General features: G+C 39.0%; 1 protein-coding gene across 9 annotated transcripts in view; it reads right to left on the bottom strand.

Moving 5' to 3' along the window:
- SMARCA2 (SWI/SNF related BAF chromatin remodeling complex subunit ATPase 2) overlaps window positions 1-14,728 on the bottom strand; it is a 163,819-nt gene that overhangs the window by 141,889 nt on the left and 7,202 nt on the right. For all 9 annotated transcript variants that reach the window (XM_074330501.2, XM_074330508.2, XM_074330503.2 and 6 more), the window contains exons 2-3: window positions 6,897-7,157; window positions 3,718-3,847 (exon numbers count right to left, since the gene is read on the bottom strand). In XM_074330501.2, coding sequence (XP_074186602.1) covers window positions 3,718-3,847; window positions 6,897-7,121 — 355 coding nt within the window. In that variant the 5' untranslated portion in view covers window positions 7,122-7,157. The remainder of the gene's footprint in view (window positions 1-3,717; window positions 3,848-6,896; window positions 7,158-14,728) is intronic.

The raw sequence follows: 14,728 nt of genomic DNA, 5'->3' as shown, positions 1-14,728 counted from the left end.
TTAACTGTAATGTCGGTGCAAAATGGCAGTTTGTTCATTATGAAAGCAACTTCCTGCCACCTTTTTGGCCAACCTGGCACCTATCACAAGGAGAAAAACTTCCTACCAAAGCTAATGACATTTTCATAGTAGAACAGATATAACCAGGTGTTAAAATGGGTCACATGTCTCTTGCCTTCTGGTCTCTCCTACCTGAAGGTCATCAATTATAGCTTACTCATGATAAATCACAGGATGCCTAATATAATAAACCAACATGTTAGACAATCCAGTCTAAACTTAACTACATAACACTGTTTATCAAATCACTCTTCTAAACTATGAACTACGTGGCCAGGCAAAGTTATGAAGGTGAGACAGTTACATTATACACAATAATTAACTTTATCTCACATTCACTAAGAAAGAATGGAATAAAAAAATTGTTTTCCAGAATTAATCAATAAACAAACTTTTACGTCACACGTAATAAGAAACTGAGGGTGGGAAAAATTGTTTTCTAGAATTTATAGGGGATGTTAATAGAATTATTCTATCACAGTATGATATTAAAAATGTGACAGTGTCTCAGCTAGAGAGTTTTTTGTGTGTTTTTTTTTTTTTTTTTGAATGAATAGCAGTCTATAAAACTTCAGGAAAAACAGAATCTAAATGATGAAACAACAGAACATATTTTGGTAATTATCTTTAGTTGAGAAAAGAGTACAGGAACTGTCTGAGAGTGGATATGCGTTTTTGTCTGAAGGGTGACAGGGTTGAAGCAGAATCTGCTCTTTTTGAAATCTGGTTTGATTTGCTCATTCAAAAATAGTCAAAAAGTGGCAGTTTTCCTTCCCGAGTCTTCAAGGGCTATTATCTCCCCACTTTCACCTGGCCTCAGAGAGAAGCAATCACCTCTCTCCTTTTAATAATCTTGAACCAACTGCCAATTTTATATGAATTTTCTCTTCATACATACACACACACATTCATACATACACACAAACATTAAATATTACATAACTTGCCTTCTGAGGTGTTTTTTTTTTTACTGAACAGACTAAAAATAAACAATGTTATCATTGGGACCATAAGGTACACAGTCCAGTATTTGTTGAAGGAAATGGTTTTGCTTCTCAACCAATACCTTAAAATAACCTAATAGGTTGCTAGGTAGTTAAAGCTGGCAGCTTTCCGATCAATACCACACCTCTCTGTACCTGTGTTTATAAATGGCTTTTACAATAGTGTTTTTAAAGATACACACTATTACAGAGTCTAAATTCTTTTTAAATTATATAGAATACGACTGCATTATATCAATACTACTTTGTCAAAAATACACTTTTAAATAACTTATTCCCCAGCCTACAACACACTTGGACATTTTAGAGAAAAATATTACATGCTAATTCTGATTCCATTTAATGCAGACCTCTGTATTTCAAAGTAATTATAATTTACTGAAATTATATAAAAATTAAGAGCTATTTAAAATTGTTAACTTTTGAAAGCATAAGTTCGTTTTTCGACCTAATTGAACAAAATTTCCTAAGTATCTATACTAAATGTCTATCTAGCTATGTACTAGACGTTGTGCCAAGTGTTGGAGATTCCAAGAAATATCATCATTCTTAAAATGAAGAAAGGAACTAAGCAATGAAAGAAATTCGAAGATACATAAACGTAAAAATGCTCAATTATAATTCATGCATTTAACGTGTTTTGTTTTGGAGTTTTCCTATGGCCCCACTATTAGAAGTACTACAAAGCCACGAGCAGCTAGAGCTAGTAAGTGGCTTTGAGAATCACTTAATATAACTTACCTACACCTCCCAGGTATTAAAAATGAGATCTATATTAACTGCATGAACACACCTGGCTCCTTAGAATTTAAATGATAAACCTGGAAGTGTTGTCTTAATTCATTCTTAACACTGAATGGGTCAAAGTTTTTCTTCCTAGACTGCAAAAGTTCCAAGATTTCAGGCTGCTTTTCTGACAGGGCCAAGATTTTATGAGTCATCTGCAACAGTTATACCTACCTGTCATCAAAATTCAGATCCAAGTCTGGGATACTCAAAATCTGTTTGAACATTAGTAAAGACGTACTTCTATGCCTCCATGACATGCATATATACCGTGTTTCCCCAAAAATAAGACCTAGCCAGACAATCAGCTCTAATGCGTCTTTTGGAGCAAAACTTAATATAAGACCCGGTCTTATATTACTATAATATAAGACCGGATCCTATATTAATTTTTGTTCCAAAAGACGCATTAGGGCTGATTGTTCGGCTAGGTCTTATTTTCAGGGACAGTGTGTGTGTGTGTGTGTGTGTGTGTGTGTGTGTATACATACACTATATACACACACATACATATATACATATATATACATACATATATATGTACATACATACATATATATTTTAACTGAATACATTTTTCTAAATCCTCAGTCAAAAATCTTCTCACAGATGGATGAATGTCTGATCATGGATTAAAAAAAACCTCATACCTTAAATTACAAAGGAGTATACACAACAATACATAAACTTTCAATTAGAATATCCAAATATTAGGGTTAATTAGTGCTAGGTTAACGCCTGGCCTTTGCATGTTGAAATAACCATACAATCATTTTGAAAACAAGTTACATTGTATTCAAAAGACTTTGAGATACCCTTAATATGCCCCAAACAGTGAAGGATGAAGGCACCAAGGAGAAGAGAAATATATCATATAATGATTTGGCCATTATTGTAGGTTGAATTGTGTCTCTACAAAGTATGTTGAAACCCTAACCCCTAGTACCTGTGAATGTGACCTTATGTGGAAATAGGATCTTTACAGATGTAATCAAGTTAAGGTGAGGTCATAGCGCATTAGGGTAGGCCCTAATCCAATGACTGACTTCCTTGTAAGAACAGGGAAATCTGGACACAACACAGACACACAGGAAAAATGTCATGTGGAGACCAAGACAGAGATAGGAGTGATAGATCTACAAGCCAAGGAATTCCTCGGATTGCTGGCAATCACCAGGAGCTAGGAAGAGTCAAAGAATTCTTCCCTGGAGCCTTCAGAGAGCACGGCCCTGCTGATACCTTGATTTCAGACTTCTGGCCTCCAGACCTGTGAGAGAATAATTTTCTGCTCTTTTAAGCCTATGATTTGTGGTAATTGGTTACAGCAGTCCTAGAGGACTAATACAGCCAGCAAAGACGGGTAATTCCACTGCCAGAAAAAGCCACCTCACAGACACTGTATTAGCATGCAATTGGGGACAAAGGTGGCTCGTCTTACCTTCACATCTACACTGTTGTTGGGAGGCAGACCAGGATTCTCCGCCTGGCCCTGTCACTTACAGGTTGTGCCAACTTAGGAAAACAAGATAAATTCTCTGAGCATTAGCTTCCCCAACTATAAAACTGGGATAATATAATTTACCATCCAAGAGCATGGTGACGATTCTGCATGAGGTACACGAAGCACTTTGCAGAGTGCACGGACTCGTGGAAGCTAATAAAAAGTACTTGGATTTTGTTAACGAAATGGACTTTGTAAATCATAAAGTTGTGTTGGTGGAGGCTGGGAGACATTTGTATAGGGAAAAGGAACCTGCTGGATTCAATCTTCCTTAGACATGTTCTTTGGCAGTCATAATTAAAATAAGCAATACAAAAGATGGAGACTACGGTATGGAGCCCAAATCCGGTATTTCGCATTACAGACCTTGGCTGTGTTGATCCATTGGACTCTGGGGAGGGCCCATTCCTGGGTGAGGTGGCCGCATTCCAGTGCCTTTCATGGATCCACAATGGATATCTTCTACAATCCCCTTGTCGTGCATACCATCAATGGGCTGAAACATTTAACAGACATCAATCACATACTTCTTTAAGGTACAGTATTTCTACTTGGAGTTTTAAGAGCCCTCACCAAAGACTTCAAAATTGAGGCACAATCATCTATATGACAGTCACATATTTTTACACCTACATTACATATATTATTATACATGACATATATTTTATAGGTGGGGAAAAAATTATAAAAGACTATACTGATAGGATCAGCAAAACTATCTGTAAGTCAGAAGTTAAGGCTGTAAACAATAGAATTTTTTTTTGGAATGTCAAAACCTGAAAATAAAAAGAAAGGCCTGTTCTCAAAGTATACAAATATAAACTGTGCTGTCATAACCTTTGCAGTAAGTCCTAAAATCTGCTGTATGTTGAAGTTAGTTCAAAGTCTGAAGGAAGACTGTTTGAAATGTCTGCAATGACTATTTTTTGGTCATCGGAAAGAACCATGGAAAGTTTAAAAGTTGAAACCAGAAAGTTCCAATGGCAATTGGGAAAAGACAAACAGATATGGTAGAGAAGTGAATGGGGGTGAACACTGGAGAGAAGAAGTGTGAACTAGATGTATATACTACAGCGAGAGGAAGACCAAAAAAAGTTAAAGGCCCAGTGTGGGAAAAAATTAAGAACACCGGGTCTGGAAACAGGACTAGAGGCCTAGTACCTAACAGACACACAATAAATAGCTATTGAATTGACCTTAATCCAATCCAGAATTGGGCAATGGAGCATGTGTTTGAAAAAAGAAAAATCTATTCCTCCCCAAACTGGGATAGCAATTTTCAAAACAGCCTGAAAGGAATATTTCCAGGAGTTTATAGAAACCAAATGACTTCAAGCAAGAAAGTATGAGTGTTAGCATTTTTGGAGAAAGGAAAGTTCATTTCTGCAGAGTCAAAAGCATACGCTTGAAAAGAGGAAAAATTTACCATAAAGAGGATGTTCAAAAGAAAAATGGGAAGAATTTGGTATAAAGAGTGTCTCTGATTCTGTTAAACAGTAATAATAGAGATGAAATCAAAGCAGCACAGCAGATGTATTTAGGCCACTTGTTTATTTCCAGTTAACGTTGAAAAGCAAAAAGCTGAAGCTCAGAGGGAGCAGGAGGAGAAAGACGAGGAATAAAGCTGCCTATAAAAAGAATCTAAGAAAGTGAAGGCATCTGGTCAGCAGGTGTGAACTTGAGCACTTAACCACGTCCTCACGCAGGGAATTATCTGAGGGGCTGGGGGTTAAGACAATGCAGGATGTCAAAAATTACAAAACTGGCAGAATGAGAGCAAAACAAAAAACAAAATAAGAGCATTGATGGGGGTAGAGAATATGAGAAATTGGTAACAAAACAGAAGGGATCAGAAGAGATAATTATCAATAAAAATAATCCAGTGCAAAAAATGTAGTGCTAACCCAACACTCGCTCATACATTTAACTTTTAAATGCTCAAACAATAATAAAGGTTAACTGAGCATTTCCTTCAAATTGTATCTTTAATTTTGGAGGTGAGACATCCTTAACCTCTTCTGAAATTATTCAACCTGGACTAAGGTTTATAAGTGACAGATCAGATCTATAATGTAGTTCCCAAATTAATATAATATGAGCACAAGACAATTTAATGACTTCAGTATGTCTGTATGTTCAATATATCTGCTAAAAAATATGACATGGAAAACAAGCAGCTTTATTTCTTCAGATACTTGACAAGCTGAAAAAGAGGGAGAAAACTTGGGGGTATTATAGGGAAATCCAGGATATATTTGTAAATGAATAGAGGACGTTTCGGAGTAATTAATAGTGACAATATGATTCTATTATGGTAGCAGTTATTTAAAAATCACACCTGTATATATATCCCTGTGCTTACATAGTATTTTTACTAAACATGGAGTTAAGTAAGGTATGAAAAGCATGTACAATGAGCTGTTACCTGGGGTGAAGCCAGGATTAACCGTTCCCTTTATTTATCTCAGCATGGTTTTACTTTTCAAAATAAGCATATATCACTTTCCTGATTTGAAAATCATCAAATAACGAAATTTGTAAAAAAGACGATGTTCTCTTCTGAACTATAGTGCCTTACCTTAAAATTGACCTACAGTCCTACACAATTAGAGGAAAGACTTGCTCTTTTTGGCAGTAATCTTTGTGTTTTAAACCAGTCTCTTCCACGGCTTGCCAACATCAAGAGAGATCCGGTCACCCTACGCACCTGTGACGTTGTCCAAAAGGGATGTAAAACCTCTGCCTCATCAGGCACTACCTTCAGGTAATAGGCAACAGCCTCACAGGATTTCTTTGGCTTTTGCTAACTTTCAGAGCAAATCGTCACAGAGGTTCTTGTTTCCTTTCTCAAAAGGCTGTTCTCTCTTCTCCGCATCTCCTGAGAAGGCGCGATGCTAAACTCGTAGCAATGTGATCATCCCCACAGCAACAATCCAAGTCTCATAAATAGAGGATTATAACCTTAGTCCAGAAACAAACAACTGGACCTGAGCTCTGCTAAATCAGACCTCTCTTCCAAAACCAGAATAAAGCCACTTCCCAGGGAGAAAGCAAAGTGTATTTTAGGGGTCCCCTAAAAAATTATTTCAAATCTTTAGGAAAGGACTCATTTTTCTCTTACTCTCTGGGATCTGATTTTTTAAATAAATACCAACACTTTTAGTGAAGAACAATTTTCAGTTATGTTCATTCATGGATGATGTTAAGTTATTTAACACATATAGTCTGGAAAAAAAAATAATCAAGACACGCACTTACATACTTACTCACCAAGCCAAAATACCTGCAACCCACAAACCACAGAATTTAACTGAACTGCATATTCTATCCAGTATTTTTAAAAGGCCAAGATCTGCTCTTCCTGACTAATACATCTGTAACAATAAAAGAGCCTCAGAATGTATGTTTTTAATAATATTCAAGATAAGACAAAAGACCTAGCTTCTCTCGTTAAAAAGAGTAGAAAACAGAGGGGCAGGGGTTATCAGGGATATGAGCCATCCACGACTCACAAGACAAGACTAAACAGGAGAACAAACTCTTACCTTATGCATTTGATGCATGCCTTCCTGTGGGAAGTCGGCAGATCCCATTGTAGGCATAGGATGCGAGACACTTGGAGGTCCAGGGCTTGGCCCCATCATACTGTGGACGGAACCTGGGGATGGTCCAGGTCCTGGACTAGGTCCGAGAATTGGTCCAGGAGAGGGTCCGGGACCTGGTGAAGGCCCTGGGTGGGGCATGGCGCCAGGGTCTGTGGGCGTGGACATCTACTTCTCCTGTCTCTGCCAGTCGGTTCAATGATACTGAGTTGAAAAGAAGAAAAGAGAAAGGAATGTTTTAAACATGATGTTAAGATCAGAATAAAACAGTTGTTAGTATTTGATGGTGCCATTTCTACAACAAACATCAAACAGAACTGCCCTGTCTGGTCCAGATGTTTGAGTGTGATATATATCCATCTGCCCTAGTCTTTATGAAGACCACTTGTTTAAAAGAAAAAACACTGTAAATGATTCCCCAGAAAGATATAAATCATCTAAGCTACAAAAAAAGACTCACTGGAGAAACTCAAATTTAACACATAAGCAGAATTCTAAACAAGTTCGAAATTTATTACTAAGTCAACAGATGCTCTCCAATACTTACTGGCTTGGGCACCATACAAGTCATTAACCCCCAAAACCATTAAAATATAAAACCCCGAACAAAGTATCCAAACAAGACCCATTTTCATAAGTAAATGGACATTCAAAGCTTCACAGAGAATTCCGGATTGTTAAGGGGTTGGGGGGAAGTACAGTTTCATAAATTAATAATAAAAAAGAATTCGTGATTATGGGAATAGCAAAGGTTATGGGAATCATACAAATATGGGTTCAAATACGCATATTATATAATTACTAGCTGAGCGTGAAATACAACAACAGTACGTGTTAAAACACAGCTTTCTGCCTGGCACAACAAGCAGGCATTTATTATTATTATTATTATTATTATTATTATTATTGTAAAATTGGTATACAGATTACATAGATTCCAGGTATTCAACATTATAGATATTTGTATACACTACATAGTGTTTACCACTGTAAGTCTAGTCACCACCCATCACCATACAATTGATCCATCCCCTTCACCCATTTCGCACTCCCCCAGCCCCTCCCCTTTTGGTAATAACCACGAATCTGTCCACTGTATCTATGAGTTTTTGTTATATTTTCTTTGTTCATTCAGATTCCCTGTCTAAGTGAAATCTTAAGTATTTGTCTTTCTCTATTTGACTTATTATACTTAGTATAATACTACCCTCAAGGTCCACCCATGTTGTCGGAAATCGCAAGAGTTCCTTCCTTTTTATGGCTGAGTAATATTCCATTATAGATAGATAGATAGATAGATAGATAGATAGATAGATAGATAGATAGATAGATAGATAGACAGACAGACAGATCTCACATCATCTTTATCCATTCACCTGTCAATGGATACTTAGTTTGCTTCCATGCCTTGGCTGTGGTAAATAATGCTACAATGAACATAAGGGTACATATATGTCTTTCTGAATTAGTGTTTTATTTTCTTCAGCCATCTTATTTAGCATTATTTTTCCCACCACCTCTACTGTACCAGAAGAGATCAGAAGGATCAGTTTAAGATGTGGTCCTCCTGCCAGCTATTAACTGAAGACCAGTTGGGCAGTTGAGGATTTGCCCTAGGACTCTCTGTGGTCCAACATTCCTAAAAGAAGTGACCCCTGACTTCTGGATCAGGACCCACCACAGACAAGGTACACAAATTCCGGTTCTCCAATTTCAGCAAAGCAATATTCCATCACCCACACCACTCCAAAACTTCTTGGCATTTCCACTGGGGAGCTGCCTCATAGGATGTGCAAGACTACATCTTCAATTATGAGCCAAAACAAGTAAATAAGCTCTTTTCCAAATTCTGATGGAGATCAATGATCTCAGCAAGATAGCTTACCGCCACCAGTAATAGTAATTGTTATATATTATGCTATCTGGAGGCACACACCTGTGTGCACACAAAAACTCTTCTGCTGTCAACCTACAAAATACTGAATAAGACTCTAAGCAATTTGCTTAACCATTACTTAGTAGCAGGGCTGGAGTTAGGGCCCACTCACCCATAGCAGAGCTCTTTCCGCAGTGAAATGAGAGGTTAGAGGGGAAATATAAAAAAACCACATTAGTTCCATTCTTAGCTACCTACTGTCTGCCACCTCTCGCTGAGTCTCTAAAATGTGAAGGTCAAAAAGGCAGAGTGTGACTCTTCATTCCTGAATCCCCAGCACCTCCAATCAGCACGTAGCAAGTGCTCAAAAAAGATGTCAATGAACTGTGGACACAAGTTCAAGGGCAAACTATTAAGAGAGTCAATTATTTTATAAATAAAAATTAGAGAGTAATCAGTGTCTGAGGTGGGTTCACATAAAATCTTAAAAGTATAGGCAAGAATTTAGGGTAGAAGTCAGACAGAGAAAGACAAATACCATATGATCTCACTTATCTGTGGAATCAAAACAAAAAACAAAACAAAACAAAAAAAAACAAAAGAGAAACAGACTCATAGATACAGAGAACAAACTAATGGTTGCCAAAGGTGAGGGAGGTAGGGGAATGGGTGAAAAAATGAAGGGGAATAAAAGGTACAAATAAATAAGCCACAGGGATGCAATGTACAACACAGGAAATAGAATCAATATCGTAATAACTTCCACAGTGATAAACAGTTAATAGACTTACTGTGGTGATCACATTGTAAGGTACATAAATGTCACTATGTTGTACACCTAAAACTAATACAATATTATAATGCCAACTATACTTTAATAAAAAACTTAAAGAAAAAGAATTTGGGGCACTCTGATCCATGAATTAGAGCTAAAACAGGAAGCGATGAAAGGCTATTTTGGAGTGATTATAAGCAGGGAATCACTCAAACTGTTCTGCAGATATAAGATGGGACTAAGTGAACCAAGTTCAAGTGGTTTCCAAAACAACAGGGAAGCCTCCTGGGTGGATTATAGCCTTGAATTCACTAGAGAGCCAAATGTTATTATTTATTCTTTGTGATAAACAAAGCAGGCGGAAGTAACATTTTTTTGGTGTTCCACCCCCTCACATACACACACGTTCAGTCAGCATTTTAAATTTAGGAAGCTGACGTCAATTCATGGGTACTACAAGTTATAATGTTCTTTCATGTATGTCAGCAAAGTAATACACCCCTTTATTTTTTAGTGAATAAAAGGAAATTACTTACTTCCTGTTATGGTTTACCTTGAAATGGGCTTCAATAGCTATTATGGTAATATACCACAAGTCTGAACAATGAAGATACAAATACTTGCCTGTTAGTCCTATTTTTCATGTCTTATATTTTAACATATATTGTCTTGTAATAGTACTTTTTCTTGTATACAGTCCCATATAAGTGTTCATTTTTTGTTAAAGAAAACTATGAAAAACTTCTTAAAGTGAAAAACCTATGAGAAGGGAAATGGAAAGGTATGAGGCATATAAGTGGAGCGTTAATACAGGAACATGTTATATAGGGAACTTTTTAATAAGAGAACCTTCATAAACTTAATGAATGTGTGCATGAAACAGCATAGATTCACAAATGAGAAACTACTAGTAGATCAGAGAAATAGCATAGTTTGTAATAAAGGAGGAAACGTGCCCATGCCACACAGCTAATGAATGGCATGAATCTGAACTATCATACAACTTGAATGTGATTCTTTCTGGCTTCTGAATGGGAGTCCAGAGACCTGGGTTCTGGCATGTTCATCTCAGGGCCACCACAACTCTGGGGCCCTGGGAAAAGTGCTTCTCCTGTAGGGTCTCCAGGCTTCCTCTGGGGTTGGAATACGAGTATCTCCAGGCTCCTTCTATCTGCCTGCCCATGACTCGGAGCAGTTCGCAGACTTCCTCCAATCCTGTATGTGGTGCCATTCTTCACAGAAGCTCCTTGGTGGAATCTGGGCTGTCCCAGGATTCGTGTCTTGCTCTCATCCCCCAAGTGTACTAAAGAGGAGCGCCTCTCAAAGATCCAGCTGTCGCCCTGGTCTCTTACTCCTTCCTCTTCATTTCTGGTGGCAGTTGTGTTGTACAGCTTGCATACCTAACTAAACTTCCTTACAGTGTAAAGCAACTTGGGGGTATAAATTACACAAAGGGGCCAGTCTCAGGCACAAGCACATGTTATTACTACGATTAAGGTTTCAAGCCCAGTATTGGCCAACTCAGTCTCTCCCTCATCAACCCTACTGGTATCCCTAGAAATTCAAACTTTCTTTCTTCTTCAGAGCACTAATGAAATGATGCAGCTGGGGCAGTAATGGTGGCGGTGGGCCTGGTAAGAGTGGAGGAAAGGTAAGGGCTCAGATAACCTTGATAGGGCAGTGGTAAGTCTGTCCACAAGATAACACTCAAACCCTATTTTTATTTTGTGTTGGGGGAGGGAGTTTTACATTGTCATAGAAAAGAAAAACCCATTCCACGATTATGTGGCTAGATAATGAAGAAAACGTGTGTGTGTGGTGGGGGGAAGGTATGGAAGGCAGTGACCTCCCCATACCTGAATTGCTAGTCTCCTAGCCTCCCGCATTATGCTTCCCTGCACCTCAGACCAACACTCCCTGAGGGCCAGGCCACAGCGTTCTTAGCCAAGAATTTTTCAGCAGTACACTCTGTCTTTTTTCATCCTGATGTTCCTGCCTTTATAACTGGGGAGTGTGTTTTTAAAAATAAAAGTTCACAGCTTCCCAAAACTCCAACCACCATAGACATCTTTCCTCAACCCCACTCTCTTTCCTCTTCCCTTAGCTTAAAGCCATACAGAAAAACAGACACATAGACCAATGGAATAGAATTGAGAACCCAGAAAAGCCATAGCACACCCATCTGCATATTAAAAGGAGTTTAACTTCATGGAATTTTAAGGGTCACCAGTCCAACCATGACAACCATGACAAAATGTACACCTTACTGTCTTAACTGCAATCAAGGGAAACACCGAAGATCCCCACACTTCTAGCAGTATGTAAACACGCCACATGCGGCTTCATAATAATTTTAGTGACTTAAATCGAGGAGACACTTTGTCACATCTCCATTTAAATGATGCAGGCAGGAAGGGACCACATCGCTTGCCCAAAGTCACATCTGTAAGTAGGCTTTTTATCTGTCAACTCCTAGCTCAATACTGCACCCATCAGCCACTGCACCCACCAGCCACTGCACCCACCAGCCACTGCACCCACCAGCCACTGCACCCATCAGCCACTGCACCCATCAGCCACTGCACCCACCAGCCACTGCACCCACCAGCCACTGCACCCACCAGCCACTGCACCCCCCAGTGTAGAGAGTATGCAACAATACACAGGAGTACAAAGTAGAAGATGGAGAAACAAAGATGGAAACAACGAGAGGTATTTTGCAAGCATTAGGATTTGGCTGTGGTAACATATTAATTTACAAAGGGACAGAGAAGTAGGTGGAGACAATATCATGAACAAAAGAGAAGGGTGCTGTTTAATCAAACATCCAAGGGGCTGTTTTACTTACCTACTCCCAAATATACAGACTCTCCACTGGGCACAGAGCATGGAGGAAGTACAAAAACGACCAGAGGGCTTAGCCCAAGGCTCTGCAAGTCTGACAGGGAAATAGGACTTACCCATAAATAGCAGGGAGAGAGAAAAACAAGGGAAGCTCCTGCAAGACAAGGGGGGGGGGATAGCTAAAGTGTAGCCGCAGGGCAGGAGAGATTACTTGCAGCTTGGAGCATGGAAAAACGAGAGTTAGGGAAGGCTTCATGGAGAAGGTAGCATTTCAACTAGGCCTTGAAATAAAAATAAACGTTTCCCAGAAACTTTGTTTTCTAGTCGCAGAAAGAGTTTGAGGAAGCACCACCAACCACCTTGACTAGACAACATCTCTTAGAGAACTCTACGAAAGGTAGTCAAGAAGACGGGAAGGCTTGCATCTCCAGTAGACCTTTATTACTGCTGGATTTGCAGGAAGACTTTGGGGAACAAGTCAAAAGTGGAGTATTAGGTCTAAAAATTAGGCCCAGTTCACATCCCTAAGAATAACTCACTCTTTTTCAAGTTATCTGGCTGTGACTGAAGAACAATAAGGCTCAGGAGATAGTTAAGAGTTTTTGTTTTTTTTAAAAAAGAGTTCTTTTCATGTTTGTTTGCTGATTCAGAAAGTCTCTCCTGACCAGAAGGGCTTCTTGTCTCCTATGTAGCTTTCTCTATAAATTAACTGATAATTCCCTGACAAGAAGTAGCAACATCTCTAGAACTGGAACACAAATATTGCTATTCTTAAGAGGAAAGGAGCAGAGCAATGAAGAAAAAGGAAATAAGTTTACTAGAAGTTTCTTTTTTAGAGGCCAAGGTTGCCCAGATCCATGGTGAAACATTACCAAATCCCTCGTGCTTCTTGGTCTGAGACATGCAACCTTAAACAGTGCACAACATGCTTTGTGCCACGGATAAAAACCTCACTGGGCTTAAAGTTAACATTACACATTGCTGGACCGAACTCTAGAAAAGCATGGAAAACATTTTTTCTTGTGGTTATTCCTGTCAGTTTACTGTTCAAAGTCGAATATGTTTTAAAAAGTAGTTGGATGAAAAGTTTGCCCTGTTTGTTGGGCTTCTGTGAACTCTTCATCGTTCAGTCAAAGAAACAAATTAGGATGTAAGCTGCTGCCTTCACTTTTAAATAAACTGCCTTGGGACCATCCTTGCCGGGAGTCAGACCTGTCAAAGGCTCTGAGACCGGTCTGTGTAAGACAAAAGATAACAACAAACTCTGCAGGGGCTAATTAGTGCCCCATGATTCCCAGGCATGGCTTCACAGGAACCTGGCTCTCAATTATCACCCTGAAGATACCATGAGTTGCCTTCTTCCATGAGTCCACCTGTGATACAATTCGATGACCTCCTCAGTGAGGACAGCCAGTGTTTCCACAAAGGAAACATTCTTTTAAAAAGGGTGTTCATGGTGGCCAGATGGTTCAGTTGGTTAGAGCACAAGCTCTGAACAACAGGGCTGCCGGTTCGATTCCCACATGGGCTAGTGAGCTGCACTCTTCACAACTAGATTGAACACAAGGAGCTGCCACAGACTTTCCAGAGGGGCAGCCAGACGGCTCAGCTGGTTAAAGCGCGAGTTCTCAACAACAAGGTTGGCGGTTCAATTCCCGCATGGGATGGTGGGCTGCGCCCCCTGCAACTAAAGATTGAAAATGGAGATTGGACTTGGAGCTGAGCTGCGCCCTCCACATCTAGATTGAAGGACAACCACTTGGAGCTGATGGGCCCTGGAGAAACACACTGTCCCCCAATATTCCACAATAAAATGTATATATATATATAAAAAAGAGTGTTCATGAGAAAATCCAAAGTACTAGAAAACCTCTCAACAAAAAAGCACCTCGGCAGAGCATCCCTCTAACATAGGACTCACTTTCATTAGTAGTTAAAAAGGTCATCATAGATAACTATCACTTGTAAAATTCAGTTGAGCCCAAACTGCTAGGCAGTAGGTCAAAACCAAACCAACAAAAGCTAGTTTCAAAGCATGACAACCCTGCAATGTACTTACTCTCCCGTGTATAATTTACACATTAAACACGACCTTCCTAGGTTCTGTTAGGCCCCTTTGCAAGGCAACCTCATTTGGGATGCCGATAAGAATCAACGCTAGTAACGTCCTTCTCTGTCTGCTAATATAATTTTATTTATATGTTAAACATGTAAGTCTGAAATACATAGTTTAAAAACTTTTCAGGATGAGATGGCACACTTGTGACTTAGCACTAAAAC

This window comes from Rhinolophus sinicus, chromosome 16 (assembly GCF_057876585.1).
Source record: "Rhinolophus sinicus isolate RSI-liver-muscle chromosome 16, RSI-T2T, whole genome shotgun sequence".
NCBI lineage: Eukaryota > Metazoa > Chordata > Mammalia > Chiroptera > Rhinolophidae > Rhinolophus > Rhinolophus sinicus.
Note: the sequence above shows the minus strand (reverse complement) of the source record. Positions and strands in the feature narration are given on the sequence as shown.